Source organism: Drosophila willistoni, assembly GCF_018902025.1.
Source record: "Drosophila willistoni isolate 14030-0811.24 chromosome 2L unlocalized genomic scaffold, UCI_dwil_1.1 Seg168, whole genome shotgun sequence".
Taxonomy (NCBI): Eukaryota; Metazoa; Arthropoda; class Insecta; order Diptera; family Drosophilidae; genus Drosophila; species Drosophila willistoni.
In genome coordinates, this window is record NW_025814047.1 from 4678110 (window position 1) to 4693106 (window position 14997).

At 33.1% G+C, this 14997-nt stretch overlaps 3 protein-coding genes across 3 annotated transcripts; all 3 read right to left on the bottom strand.

The window, feature by feature from the left end:
- Nucleotides 1-7898: 7898 nt before the first annotated feature.
- LOC6641026 lies at nt 7899-8472 on the bottom strand. The gene is made up of 2 exons (XM_002063811.4): nt 8371-8472; nt 7899-8305 (listed from the first exon to the last, which is right to left on the bottom strand). Exons 1-2 carry the CDS (start codon nt 8425-8427, stop codon nt 7943-7945), a joined length of 420 nt encoding a protein of 139 aa, XP_002063847.1. The 5' UTR covers nt 8428-8472; the 3' UTR covers nt 7899-7942.
- A 688-nt stretch (nt 8473-9160) lies between these two features.
- On the bottom strand, nt 9161-9691 carry LOC6641027 (general odorant-binding protein 56h). The gene is made up of 2 exons (XM_002063812.4): nt 9613-9691; nt 9161-9557 (listed from the first exon to the last, which is right to left on the bottom strand). Exons 1-2 carry the CDS (start codon nt 9667-9669, stop codon nt 9222-9224), a joined length of 393 nt encoding a protein of 130 aa, XP_002063848.1. The 5' UTR covers nt 9670-9691; the 3' UTR covers nt 9161-9221.
- A 1022-nt stretch (nt 9692-10713) lies between these two features.
- LOC6641028 (general odorant-binding protein 56h) lies at nt 10714-11293 on the bottom strand. Its single transcript, XM_002063813.3, has 2 exons — nt 11215-11293; nt 10714-11150 (listed from the first exon to the last, which is right to left on the bottom strand). The coding sequence occupies exons 1-2, from the start codon at nt 11269-11271 to the stop codon at nt 10791-10793; spliced, it is 417 nt and encodes a 138-aa protein (XP_002063849.1). The 5' UTR covers nt 11272-11293; the 3' UTR covers nt 10714-10790.
- Between the last annotated feature and the right edge of the window lie 3704 nt (nt 11294-14997).

Sequence of the window (14997 nt, forward strand, 5' to 3'; positions counted from 1 at the left end):
ATATGCTTGTTTTTACATAAACAAGGAAGTTGTGCCAACGAATTTGTCACGATGAATTAACTTGAACCTTCATTAAAAATCGATTCAATTCGATACGTTTTGAAAACAATACATATATCCGGAACAAGTAAAATTAAAATTCCTTTATTATTTTTTACATTTAAAAACAATCTTTTTAACTAGGTTAATTGACATTCATATTCTTAATATCATATTTAATTGATTATAGCTGATGCTTTCTATTTATATGGGTAAAGATACGTGACGAATATGATTCAAAATACGTGGCATTTCACAAATGGCGAGCGAAACTGATTCCCTTAAGTGCAATTATAGACGTGTATTAGGTATTACGCAAACAAGGAAGTTGTGGCGAATTTGTCACGATGAATTAACTCAAAACTTCATCAAATTGTGTACAAAATGGATTCAACTCGATGCTATTTAAAAACAAATATCTGCAATATAGTTTGCGAAACGAACGCTGTCCGTCCACGATGGAGGTTGGTTAGGTCGCCAATTCGAATATGTTATATTTTCGCCAGTGTTGACCTAGTAATAGAAAAATGGTGTATGGGATTTCATGGCCATACATGAACCACATATCCAAAAATCCGGTGATGTTGGATCTGGAGCAAGGATAATGAATAATACGAACATTTGGTTTTTTATAAACTTCGCTAGATGCGTTTGATGCTTGTGATCTGGAATTGTGGCTAGTAAAAGGCCGTGCCTCTTGCACTCCAAGTCCGCACTACAAAAGTCTATTTTGATATAAGAAACCAAATACATTTAGCTGTAAAACTGGAATTTCATTGGTTGAGCCCCGAAAATGTCGGGTGTGGATTGCGACACAATAAATGTTGCAAACGAAAAAAACAATAAAGTTGGGAATATCATTGTTTCTATCAACTTCTAATTTATACTGATTACTTAAAGCAGATGGGTGATGCATGGTATACCGAAGTCGGCGTAAGGACTTACTTTCTTCGTTTATTCCAAATTTATTTAATGCTTTTAAGTGTTAGTAAAGTTTTAATTTCATAACTGGAAACCATTTGAAGTTTTTACCAACAATAATTTTGGTTTTCACCCATCGTGCAGTTGGGGCACAAAGTGTAATGCAATGCATTTTATTTTGTGCCCTAAGGAGCTAATTGTGCGCACAATTGATGATCGTGTTGCTCATTGGATGATTGAGCCTCGTGGGTGAGTAGGCGGAGTCGATCCGATCCCAGTGAAGATTCTGACGTAGGAGAGGCGATGACGGCGCGTGTGGCGTCCGGGCATGTTAGTTAGTTTGCTTCAGTTAGCAAATTGGCCTACAAACTTGTCACCATTTATCTCACTCAGTGTCAACAGCATCAGCACATGGAAGATGGCGGGAGAAACGATGGGGGGAAGAGAGATAGAGAGAGAGAGAGAGAGAGACAGCGTGAGGCACATGATACTTATACTTATTTGTGTGCGTGTCTGGGACATCAAAAAACTTTTGGAAGCCTGCCATAATATGCGTGTCGAGAACACAAAATGACACTTAAAAGCCAGGTCTCAGAGTTTCAGTTTTTTCCTTCTCCTTTTTTTTTTTTTCGTTGACAATATTGAATATGCTTCCTGCAAACATACTCCACTCAATCAGGTATCATTTAGGAGGCAAACCATCAATCTTGCCGCCTGCTCTGACATCATTCCACTTCCCATTCGACTTTATCTTCAATGACGTGCAGACATACTTGTCGATATTTTCTTTTGGCATAGGCAAATGTATTTGCCAATGTTTGCCTAACAATAACAATTGATGTCACCAGCAGCAGCAGCAGTAAAAGCAGCACCAAAAAGAAACTAACAAACAACTAACAACACTGCTGAGCGGGAGGAAAATGAAAAAGAATCTAACTTCATGGCAATAGCATACTTTCAGGCGCCTGCGGAAACTGCCACGAAAATATCTTTTTATGGGTGGGCGGACTCAATGACGCTGATGCTGATGATGATGATAATAATGAATCATAAGCATAAATACTGAAATTACATTTAGACTGTCTATATACCGTTAACTTGCACTTGAAAAAGTTTTTTTTATTTAAATTTTTTCTTCGTTTTAGAATCTATCACTTAATGGGAAAAATCAGCATGTAAAACTAACGACAATTTTGAAAATACTTGTCAGCTAAAGACATGAAGCTTCAATTTAGATTATCGATATATTTTATATCAATATTAACCAAATTTTTACCATTTAATGAACTTCAAACAGTTTTTTATTTTGACATATTTTATTTATATTTATATTGTCATCTAGTTTTGCCAATCTGTAAATGTCAAAACGAACGACTATTAAAGTTTTTAAGACTCTATGTAATCTAAAAGAAAAGCATTGTGTTTTTATTCATCGACATTGACGAAACATCAACAAAAGATGTTGTTAATACACACTAAAATATTGTGTAACATTATTAAATACTTAAGCCAAAGTTTTTGCTGATTTTAAGAATTCATCATCAAGTGCTCTTTGGGTCTGGGCAGCTAATATTTGTAATAAATTTTCTTCAGCTCTATTGGACTTGCTTAAAAATATTGCCAAAATTAATTTACGTTATGTAGGAAATTAAAAAAAAAAAAAAAAATCTGTATAATATTTTCAATACTATCCAAGTTACTAAGGCTTCCTAAGATATTTTAAATAAATAGGACATTATAAATGGATTTAATTTAAAAAGTTTCTCTTAATATTGCTTAATTTGTGAAAGTTTTTGAAATTATGTTAGATTGATCCAATTGATCTTATATTGTATTACGACCATGTACCTAGGAAAGTTAAAATTTGCTTAGCAAATCTTTTAACAATTTCAACGGCAAATCTTATAAATAAAATTTAATAATTGTTCTTTTAGACTAGGAATGTTATATTATATATTCCTAGTAAGATAAAAATAATATATTCAATATTCATAACCAACGGGCACTAAAATTAAATTATATAACAATTCTATTTTATGGCCTTACGAATGCATTTTGCATTTAGAACTGATTGCGTGTGTATGATAATTTTTTTTTTTTGCATAACTATAAAAATCGTGAAAAACTTCAAGAATTTTTTGTCGTTTGTCAAGTCGCTCTTAGGCTAGTCTCTAACCATTTTTCCACCAATCTATTAACTGAGAACCCTTTTTTGAGATGACTTGCTGGCCATTGACATTGCCATTGCCATTGCCATTGCCATTGACGTTGCCGTGGCATTCTCTTGCTCTTTGGCACGCGCTTTTGTGCGAAAATATGCAATTGAAATGTTAAATAAATAAAGGCGTAAATACTTGAAGGGCAAAAGGCAACAGCAACAACAACAGCACACATATGTATGTACTTGTATATATGTATGTATGTATGTATGTATATTCAAATAATGTCGGATATATACACTAGAAGGGAACAACCCGTTATAAATTCCATAACTTTGCAGTCGCCGACAGACGTTGACGCTGAAATGAATGAATGGAAATATGTATGCAGGCAACGTGATTCCATGGCGATACGACTCCAACACCAATACCAACTCCAACCTCGATTCCGTCTCCGACTCCTGGATGGAGCTCTACAGTTCTGACGCCATATTGTTTGTACGCCATGGGGAAACGTTACCGTTAGCAGCAACAGCAGCATCAACATTATCATCATTGCCATTGCCATTTGCCATCAGGTGGGTCTGTTACCGTTAGTGTTACCTGTACTCTGGGAGCAATGGCAGGAGCAGGAGCTGGAGCAACATCATCAGAAGGAAGAGCTACATTCGTATTCGTTTACTGGTATTTTCTGTCGAGTTCAGCGTAAATTCATTCATTTCCACTTGAATTTACAATTATGCGAAACTGTTGTTGAATGGATTTTGACTTGGCTGAGGTGGCAGTTGGCCCAGACTCTGGGATTTTGACTTCTTTTGCCACAGTTGTGTACAGTTTGCCAATGGGTGGGATGTGGTTCGGTTTTTTTTTTGTATTTGTTTGGTTTGTTTTCTTTTTTTTTGGTTTGCTTTATGCATATTTCCTGCTTTTGCCATTGGCAGCAGCAAAACTTCACTGTGTTTAGCTCTCTCTCTCTCTTAATAAACTGTGGTTTTGGCTCTTCGTAACTGCAGCTAAATCAGAATCTGCTTTTGCAAATGTCAGTGTTGTGCAAGCATGCACAAACAATGTAAACTCACAGCTAAGAGGGTGGGATGAAAAGTTCTTGTTAAAACAGAGCCATGATTAAAATTTTTTAATTTTGATAAAATTGGACTGGTTTTGCTTCTCATAATCAATTGCCTACTTATTAATGAGAATGAAACAATGGGCAATTGATGAAATCGAATGAGAAAGTGAATGATCGAACAATTATCCAATTGAGCAAAACGAGATCAAACAATTGACAACATGATCACTTATCAAAAAACCTAAAGGCAATATGTTTCGGTCACTATATCGCCCAGAAATCGTTGTAGAAGTTATTGATTTAAAAAGAAATTAAAAAAACCTTCTAAAATTCTTTGTACAAATCTTAAATCTTCACTTAAAATTGCTAAAAAAAAACTACGGAAATGAATATTCAATCAAAACTGAAATTTTCCCAATTAAATTGGTCGAATTTTGATATCCAAGAACGACTTTCTTTAAATATAAAATGGTTTAGCTCCACCCATGACCGATTTCCATCACCAAAGTTATAACCTAGACACAGTTTCATCGAAAAATCTAAAAAATGAAGGAAACTATGATAAAAATTATTATTGACAGGGTATATTTTAATAATCTTTAACAAAATCCGAAACAAATATTGTAAACTAAAAGTAAGAACAAAACTAAAACTTGTTTTCTTTCAATTGGAATGACAAAAAACTAATGATGCCACTCTCTCGAGAATTTGCGTGCACCTAACACGAATGAAGCTCAATATCTTGAATTAGAGATATTGAAAGGCTATGACGATTACGATTTGGAATTTGGGAATGGAAATAAATGTGTAGAATTTGCATTCTGTTTGACACAATTATGGTTTTCGGATTTCGGTTACCATTGCACAGTGGTCCATATATTAAAAATTTTCGCATAACCTATAACTTGATTGCTAGATTATTAAAATTTTGTTGGCAGGTTGATAAGACTAAAAGGCAATTTTGATTTCTTTCTTTTTGCGATTGGAACAATTATTTTCCCCAATTCGTAGAAAACTTTTCCAAGAGAAGTGTAAAATTTGATCCGATTGAATACTTTTAGGATTTTTTTTTAATTGTTCGATTAGAACTTTTATTTTTTCATTATTTTATCGATAACTTCGAATTGATCTCTATAGTATAGTCTGAAGGTAAAAAATTATTCTGGAAATTAAAAAAATACAAGCGAAAACTCTTTTATTTTAGCATGACTCAAATCTATGTTCTCCGAATGAAGTGAATTTTTTACAAAATGGTGCGAAATTGTGCAAAAAATATGAATACCAATCGCATAATATATACATACATTCATTGACAAATAACATTGCGCAACGATCCACAACAATCCACCATACATTTTCTCCACGAAATCATCGAAACATCATTGAGATCACTATTGCTACCACATAAAACAATAATTGCGTTTCAACAATTAATACTAGATACCCTTTAGGATTATTTGAAGAAAGTCTTAAGAAATAACAATTCAAAACCTGCGCAGAAAAAAGGGTAAAAGGTCAAAGTTGAAAAAATCAGCCTAGTAATTTTCAGGTGTTCAAAGCAAATTATACCGCTATGATTACTGAATACCATATTAATATTTCGAACAATTTAAAAAAAAGTAGTTTCTGTCAAAGTTTTTAACATTTGGACCGGTGTGCATGGGTGTTAATGATGAATTACCAGCATTTTCAAAATAGCCTAAAAATATGCAATAATATCGCAATTTAAGGGGCTTAGATCAGGAAGTTTTAAAATTTTCAAGTTGTTTTCGTTTATCAGTCATCGGTTGAAATAATGTTTGTCTATTGGCTATTGTAAAGACACTAGTAAAACAAATTGTTACGGTTAATTGTATTAAATATGTTTAAAATTTTTAGGTTCTTAGTAAAGTGTAGGATCTTAGATTAAAATTAAATGAATTTAGTGTATGAAAAGTTAGACCACTGAATGCTTTAGTGCTCTCAAGTTGTAATGGTTAATCGCTTTAAGGGTTATTCGTATGGGCTTTGTGCAGGTAGTTTGGTAAAATCTTAAACCTACGACACAAAATGATCTTCAAGGGCTTTTAAGTTCTTATAACAAAAAATGCAACTTTTGCAATAACAACTCAGTCCCATTTGGCAAACTTTTTTGCACCCACTTCACTGCACTTCAGCTAGTAACCAATGCAATCCAATGTCATATCCTTGAAAAAGAGTAAAAAAAAAAAAACACACACACACTACAGCAAAAAACGAGCCTCTTGGCCATTGAAAGAAAACAGAATCGACAAGCTAAAGTTTTTCTTTTACATTTTTTGTAATTTTGTTGTTGTTGTTGTTTGATTCTGTTATTGAAAGTTCATCGATGAATGCGAAAGGCAAAAAAGGAGATTCGCAGGACTTTCTGCTGGTTATATTCGAGTTCGGAGCGTGTCCTGGCTTGCGGCTGCTTACAGGCCATTTCCTTTTTGCCATTTCAACATTTCAGTTTTCTTTTGTACCGAGAGCAATGCAGGGATAAAAAAAAAAAAAAAAAAAACACCGAACTCGAATGGCTGCTTGGTCGTTCTCCTTCTCTACTAATTTCCTTCTCTGAGGCCTGCAAAAGTCCAGACGCCGTCAGCGTCATATCCTGCCTTCCGTTTCACCTGCCATCCCTACTTTAAAAACTGCTGCCTGTCTGCTGCTTAGCCAACATTTGTATGTGGCCAAATGCGTTTGGTGGGTTGGGCATACCGTTGTTTGCATTTTTATTTGTATTTCATTTTCAATTGAGATTGCAGGACGCAGAACCTACCCATCTACCTAGATAGGTAGATACCCCATCCACATACATACATACATACATACCTGCCCACCTGTAAGTTGAGTTTGCTTTTTGTGTGTACTTCAGCCATTCATCAGAGTTATTTACTTTTTAACGAGTTGATTTCATTCAATTTGTTTGCCCAGGTTTCAGTGGCTATTACCGGCTACCAGGCTAAAGGATTCAATGGGAGTTCACAGTCCTGACACTGGCTGCTGTTGCATTGGCAACGACTTGGCCTTCTGTAAGTTGCATCTTGTCTTAAAGTCGAAATCCTCATCCTTTTTTTTCGGTATTCAATATAATATCGACGTCTGTCTCTATGACTCGCTTTTGGGTTATCAGAAAATGTTGTTTTTTATTTTCTTTTTGGCCATTTTGTTTTTTTTTTTTTCGCTTGCTGCCTTCTATTGGCTGCTAAAGAACTTGACGTCAACTTTTCCGACTGTTGCCATTCGCCTTTGGCGTTTTTCGGGTTTCAATAAATATTTTTACAATAAAGAAATTAAAAATTCCTGGAAATAATAATATAACATTGCGTAGAACCAAGGACCAGGCCACAAGCCTCGACTTTCTCGTCGTCGACGTCGTCGTCTATTTATATGTAAACTTAGTTCTGCCTTTCGATAAGAACAACAATTGAGCAGTAAAATGTGTCCCGAACCCTGGCCTATTCGATTGAAATTGTTGCCCGCGGCTATAATATTATGAGAGTTTCTCTGTTTGCCTTTTGCCAAAGCGGTTCAACATAATTAAATTGTTCACATTTCACAAATGTTTCTGAAAAATATTGCTCAAATTAGCAGTTACCAGTAAAGACAACATTATTTACCCACTGTACTTAACGGTGGACGTATTGCTATTGGAAAAGGGCAAATTCTATTCAAATGCAGATGTATGAAAATGAAATTTTGCTACAGCATTATAAAGTTTTTTTTTTATTTATTGTAATTTGGTTTCAGAATCTTAACGAAAGAATGGTGTTGTCAGTGGTACAAATGCTTTGGAATAGGATGCAAGGCAATGTATGATATTGAAGGCCTTGTCACAGGGATTGGCACCTTCGATTCCCACACATGCTGACAAACCCTTCTGAATACTCTCTTCTTTGCCAGAACCAATGAATTTATCTTTGATATTCTCGACCAAGAGATTACCATCCTCATCTATAATTTTCTTTATTTGAAGGATCATATGAATGCCACACTTCATGGCATCATTTATGTCCCTTAATTTTGCTGACTGTCCTGGCTCCACATAGGCAATTTCTTCTTCGCTATCAGATAGGCATGGAATCGGTGTCTGTTCATTTTCCAAAGCATCTTGGGCCTATTAAAAAAAAAAAAGGACGATTTGTTCCAAGTAACTTTTACAGTTGGTCCACTCAGACTTACCACTAGAAGCTGTATCAGGCAACTGAAAAGCATTACCAATGCCAATTCAGATCTCATTTTACTCTGGCTCTGGTCTCCACTGCACTGAACACACCCTTGAGGTGGTTTTGCGTTTTTTATATGATTCCATTGATGCTGCTTTTTTGCTTAGCTAATGATTTTAGCGTTTTGAAGGTTTATGCGGGCACACGAAATTTTTCAGAGTTTATGAACTAGCACGGTTAAAAGTGTTTTATAATATTGCAAAATGTTTTCTCATTTATTTTCTCTGGATGCATTAAAGTATTTGAGCTCCATTTAAGTTTATTGTTCATTCAAAGTTCTTACTTGAACGATTAAGGTTGTATATACTTTACGGAAATCCAATCACATACAATTTTGTAGCTTTATCTTGTATAAATGGTTTCTGTGAAAATCGGTTTTGATCGCTTTTTTTGGTGCCTTCTTTACAAAGATACAAATTCTAATGAAATATGTTGGAAAAATAGACGAAACAATATCCTGAATCCTCAAAAGGTATTCATTTAAGACACCTTGTTAAATGATTTATAGAATTTTTTGTAGAATCCGCTTTTAAGGCTGAACCAATTGAACTTACTTAAAGGTGTCTTGTAGACATCTAAAATGAGATGAAGTTAAGAGCACTTTTCGCAGATCCTATAACACAATGACGAGGCAAAGTGTTGTTTTTTTTTATATGTCAGTTGTTGTTTCTGAGTCCCTCTAACATTCATTAGTTAAACTTAGACACACACAGATTTGAAAGTGAAAAGCTGAACATTTTTGCATATTTCTGCTATTAAACATCTAGATAATATATTTTCAATACTTGCTGTCTACATTATTCACACTTAACTAGCGATTGGTTGAAGGCAGTTCATGATCTGGAAGGCCGTGTCACAAGGATTGACACCTTTGATTCCGCCACATTTACTTAAAGCCTCCATAACAGTGTTTTCCATGGGAGTACTGTCGAATTTCGCCTTAACATTCTCTGTTAATATATTGCTTTCCTCATCCATGAAACCAAGTTTCACTACCAAGCACTGTGTGGCACACTTAATATTGTCACTTGCATCCTCTGGCTTGGTGGCCCCAGACTTTAGATCAGCAAAATCTTTAATAGTCACACCATGCTCGGTCATACAAGTATTTGTTAGCTTGCCAATATCTGGTGTTTCGCTGGCCTTTAGAAGAAGCATTTTTAGATGTTTTCACAATTGTTGTTGCTTTGAAACTTACCACTAGCACATTTGTCAGGTAGCTCAGGAGCAATGTCAATGCTAAAATGGCTCTCATTTCGTAGTGTTCCGGGATTAGTTCTGATAAATAGGGGTTTTTATATGGTTTCATTGACAAAGCGCATTTTGTTATTCACATCTTGATACTTTATTTTTGTCACGCTGACTGGTTTAATACAATAGACCAATTGCCATCACAGCCAAGGCAATAATTAACTATAGTTATTATAGAGTTCTATTGTCATTTGTTCAAATTAATATTCAAATGTGAGTCATAAGATGAATGAATGTTAAAATAACTTAATTCATTGGTTTAATCTATCGGATTGAATGCTTATTTTGTGAAAATAAGTTACATTTATTAGTTAGACTGCAAATAAGCATAAAATGATAATTAACCATAATTTTTAGTATAATTTAATTTCGATATATGTCAAATGGCCTTAATGTTAAATTTAGATACTTAGCTAAAATCACATAATCACAACATAATTAAGTTTTCAATTTATTTTCTTGCATTTTCATTCCTTTATATATTTATTGAAAACAAAATAGAGAAAGAAATAACTAAAATTGGAGCTGTTTTTACAAAATGTAAATTAAGAATGATGGATTTTTAATGTTTTGTTTCAATAGTGGGCAAAGCAATCATAGTTTTCATCTAAAAACTAATCATTTATTTATATTTGCCTTTAGGTTTTTAATTTAGTATAAGATATAAACCTATAAAATATAACTAGACGATAAATATATTCAAACACTAGTTCAAGATTCGAACCCGGATCCTTGTTTTTTAGTTGCCTTTGGACTGCTTAAAACTAATCATCTAACTCTTTTTTAAAGCTTTGTTTCTATTTTTTTTTTATTTATTTAACTTTACCTTTTATTTAATGGCCAAATTAATAAGAAATTTTACCTTACATTCAGGTAACAATTACGAAAATGTTGCAGGATAATAAAATGTGGAGTTGGCTACATAGAAAACGTATTAGGATGAGATTTCGAGATGAAATGCTTGGAAGGGACAGTATCCTGGCCTAGAAAAATTTTCAACTTCTCGAACTAGAAATAAAACCAAACTATCAGTAAAACCAATCTTAGCTCTGCTTTTAAACATCTAAGGATATATTTTCTATTTCTACATTTGTGATGATAGTCAAGTCATTCTGGTGGCCATTTTTAGGAGTGCATCATGCTGGCTATTGCCTGGGAATTCTTTTGAAGGCAGGCCATGATCTGAAAGGCCGTGTCACAGGGATTGGCGCCTTTGACACCGCCACATGTAGCCAAAGCCGTATTAACAGCGCTTGCCATTGGAGAACTTGCGAATTTCGATTTAATGCTGTCAGTCAAAACATTACCCTGCGCATCCATAAATCCGAGTTTCACAAGCATGCACTGTGTGGCACATTTAACATTGTCCTTGACATCCTCCGGCTTGGTTGCCCCAGACTTCAAATCGGCAAAATCTTGAGCCGACACTCCATTCTCGTTCAAGCAGGCAGTTGTTACCTTGCCGATATCAGGTGCATCGCCAGTCTTAAAAGGGATAAAAGTAGACATTTTGAATGGATTGTATGACTAGTGCTACTTCCATACTTACCACTAGAAATGCTGTCAAGTAACTCAGGAGCAATGTTAATGCCAAAGTAGCTTTCATTTTGCTTTAGTTCTGATGCTTTACTGCACTCAGCCGCGGGTTTTATATGCTTCCATGGGCAAAGTATTTTGTTTTTTGCATCTTGATTAGAAAATGCATTTGTCACGCTGATTGCGCTTAATGAGGGGGCTAATTTCATTGGCAAGGTTTTCAATTAATTAATTTTATTTATTTGTTGCATTAACAATAATAATAATCTAACACGAGGCATCAAATGAGTTCAAAGTTCTCTTTAGTTAGAGTTAAATAATCAACTGGGACACACTTTCATAGAGTCATGCCTCCATTGGAAAGTTACGGTGATAAGGTTAAGCAAATATCCTAAACACCAACTAAAAAATAGCAAAATTGTTGCCCCCATCATCTATCAGTTTAAACGGTTTGTTTTAGGTTTTCATTTGTATTCGAAGTGTCTACACATTTCTTTCCATTCCAGTTTTATCCAATTTGCAATTTGGTTACATAATAATTAATTATTGAGTTATCTGTCTAATAATGCATAATATTTAGTTCATTTTCAGGTAAATATTATCAAAGTTTATTTATTTATTTATGTATGTATTTGAATATGCCGGAGGCTGTCAACAGCAATGCAACAAAATATTTTTCAGCTTAGTTTGCTTTTTGCTGCAGTGAGTTATAAAAATATCTAAATATTTTTCATACCCTCTAATAGAGTAAATGGGAATAATGGGTAGATGAGGTCTGTTGTATACTGGATATTGTTTATATAGAGCAATTATCTTTCATTCGATATAAAATAAGCATTTATTAACTACCTTTAGTTGGTTAATATTAGACTCAGTAGTTTTTAAAATAGTTGAAAGAAGCTGTTTTAGTTTTCATTTAATATAAAATATTGCAAAAATATTACAAAAAAATATAAAGTCATCGTTTATTTGAAATTTTTCTAAGTACTAAACTTGATATACCTATGGAAATGGCTTTTCGAGTATACTTATATCGCCTGTCAAATAGTTTTAATCGACAAATCTTGTAAATTTAGAACTGCGTATACGAGTTTAACTACTTTCCCAATATATCAAATATACCTAATTAATAAAAATTTCCATCATATAGATTGATTTGCCCAATATTCTTTATTAAAATGCAATATGTTTCACAACAAAATATTACTTAGATTCATTCAGACTACTTGATGTGTCAGGAACTCTGTTTTACATAGAAGCTACAAGAGGATTGAATGAATATATTCATAGGCAAATAACACTATGAACTCTATGTAGCATGTTTTCAACGAATAAAACGAGTTCCTGGTATTTGTTACTCAAACGAAAACGTATAAATATAACCTCTATAAAGATCGAGTTTAAAGAACTCTAAATAATTTAAACAAGAATTTGCTTAAATAGTTTACTATCTAATAACCTTTAATTTCTATTCAAAAAGGGTTGAAAATACCCATTTTAGGGGCGTAGTAGTCGGCTGCAAATATCGAAATTTGAACAATTCAAAACATTGCTTAAGAGGAGAAAATTTCCCTTATATGTATATAAGATTGGAAATATATATAAATATATCAAAAATTTCCAAAATATTCTAAAAACTAAAAAACAAAAACTAAATTTCTATTAATATATTTCTAGTATGAATTTTATAGTATTCTTGTGCGAAAAATTTTGTCTTATTCTTATAATTTTTAAAAAGTGTACTACGAAACTAAATTTGAAACTTAATAAATTACTAGCTGTCAGGACATTTGCCCCAAGTTTTCTTAGCAACTATCAATAGAACTTACTTACTTTAAGCAATATATTATTATTATTATTGGATTTAATTCCTGAGTTATTTTCTTTATCGCTTTATCATTTAAGGTATTTGTTTGTAAATATGTTAATTTATTAAAAAATTTACCTAAGTAATAAAGACTAATATATTGCCTTCTCTCAGAGTAAATGAATCAAAATGAGTCAATTTTAAATTCTGTAAAATTCATATTATTTTTTGAATTTCTTAAATTTTACAACATTTTCATATCGATACCTGATTACAGGGTATCTTTAAATTGGTCGACCTAAGGCAATGTCACACACACATTAACTACATATATATACATTTTAATTAAAAAACGTTTTATTGAAATTGTTTATATGGGGCAATTATTTATTCTGCATGTTGTTTGTCGCCGCACGTTTTTGCTCTATTATTTTTGCATTATTACATAATTTTCATACATTTCTTTTACCTTTCAGTTTTTTTTCTCTCTCTCTTTTTTTCTATAATTTTTAATTGCATTTTTATGGCATTATGTTAATTGGCTTCGTTTTTTTTTTCTTTTCGTTTTCCATATCGCATTTAGTTAGTTAAGCTAATATTTTTTATGACTTTGATTATTATTATTATTATTATTATGTATTATTATGTGTGCTGCGTGCGGACATTTTCATTTAGCTTAACGCGTTTCCAAACGCTAATTGAAATCCTTTTAGAGTAATTACGAAAATTTTAATGGTCGGCCGCAAGTGGCAAAAAACCTTCAAAAAAAAAAAAACAAAAACCCACTTTCCTGACCACCCAGCCAATGATGATGATGATGTGTTAGTGGTTGAGTTTCTGTTGATGGTGTGGTGTAATTAGAAAAACAAACTAATTTAGTAAATTACTATTTAGTGGCCTCTTTCTGTATGGAGCAGCCGCTTCTGCTTTTCTCTGTTCGTCTCTGTTCTCTATTTCCAGCCGCAGCCACACACAAAGGTCATTTTCCGGCTTTGAAGTTTTGTGGGCTTTGAAATGCGCCAAAGGACATTTAACAAATGGCATCCTTTGTGCCATAGTGTGTGCGTGTGTGTATGTGTGTATTGCAATTGCTAACGTAACATCAAAGGCAATGCGAGTTTTCCAGTTGACTTCATCAGTAGATTGTGTGAAGTATGCCAAAAATGTGTTGTAAACTGTCGAACATTTTTCTTTTTATACTCTTTCACACAAAAGAGTACATTAATTTTGGAAATTACAATGGCCTTTCATAAAAGAAAACCGCAGAGTTTTAAAGTTTTAACGTACGAAAAGGAAACTAAATTTCTTTACATTTTGAAATAATTAATTTAATTTGTTATTCACATATTAAAGAAAAAATTTGTAAAATAAAGCAGAAATCAAAGACGTTTTATTTCAGAACAGATTAAAATCAATTCTTATAAAATTATAAAAAGGTTTTATTTTCGATTTTTAATTGAAATATTTTTATTCCTATTGCAAGACGATTTTATAATCAAATTTAAATACACCCAATTCAAAATTGTGGTAAATAAAGTCAAAATTAACTTTTAATTTAATAATTAATTTAACTAGTTTATTGAAAAAGGAAAGGGTACAAAGTTGTCGACATGATTGTATTTAGTTTAATTCTTTGGTATCTTACTTATTTTTCTAATGTGATGCTGGACTCTGTTGGACGAAAATGAGGGCAAAGGAATATTTGAAACTTAAAGTTTTGCTAGAAATTTAACAGGCACGTGCTGAGGTAAGCGCACGAGTTCACTAAACGAGCTTTAGTCTTATCGTTAGCGCGATTTTTACCACTCTTCCACTTTCATTTACTGTCTCTTTTTCGCTTTCTTTCTCTGATGTGCTCACAGTAATACAATATTGGCCAAGCTTTTAAAATACATTTTACATGCACTTCAATTTAATTGACGCGTGGCCTTTTTTCTGTTTTTTGTAATATTGGAAGGCAAGTGAAATTTGAGATCGAATGATGGTAAA

Excerpts from the sequence above, each read along its gene's own strand:
- LOC6641026 (XM_002063811.4), bottom strand. The coding sequence starts at position 8,427 with ATGAGATCTGAATTGGCATTGGTAATGCTTTTCAGTTGCCTGATACAG. Across the intron at positions 8,306-8,370 it reads GCCTGATACAGCTTCTAGTG|GCCCAAGATGCTTTGGAAAA; the intron begins GTAAGTCTGAGT and ends TTTTTTTAATAG.
- LOC6641027 (XM_002063812.4), bottom strand. The coding sequence starts at position 9,669 with ATGAGAGCCATTTTAGCATTGACATTGCTCCTGAGCTACCTGACAAAT. Across the intron at positions 9,558-9,612 it reads ACCTGACAAATGTGCTAGTG|GCCAGCGAAACACCAGATAT; the intron begins GTAAGTTTCAAA and ends CTTCTTCTAAAG.
- LOC6641028 (XM_002063813.3), bottom strand. The coding sequence starts at position 11,271 with ATGAAAGCTACTTTGGCATTAACATTGCTCCTGAGTTACTTGACAGCA. Across the intron at positions 11,151-11,214 it reads ACTTGACAGCATTTCTAGTG|ACTGGCGATGCACCTGATAT; the intron begins GTAAGTATGGAA and ends ATCCCTTTTAAG.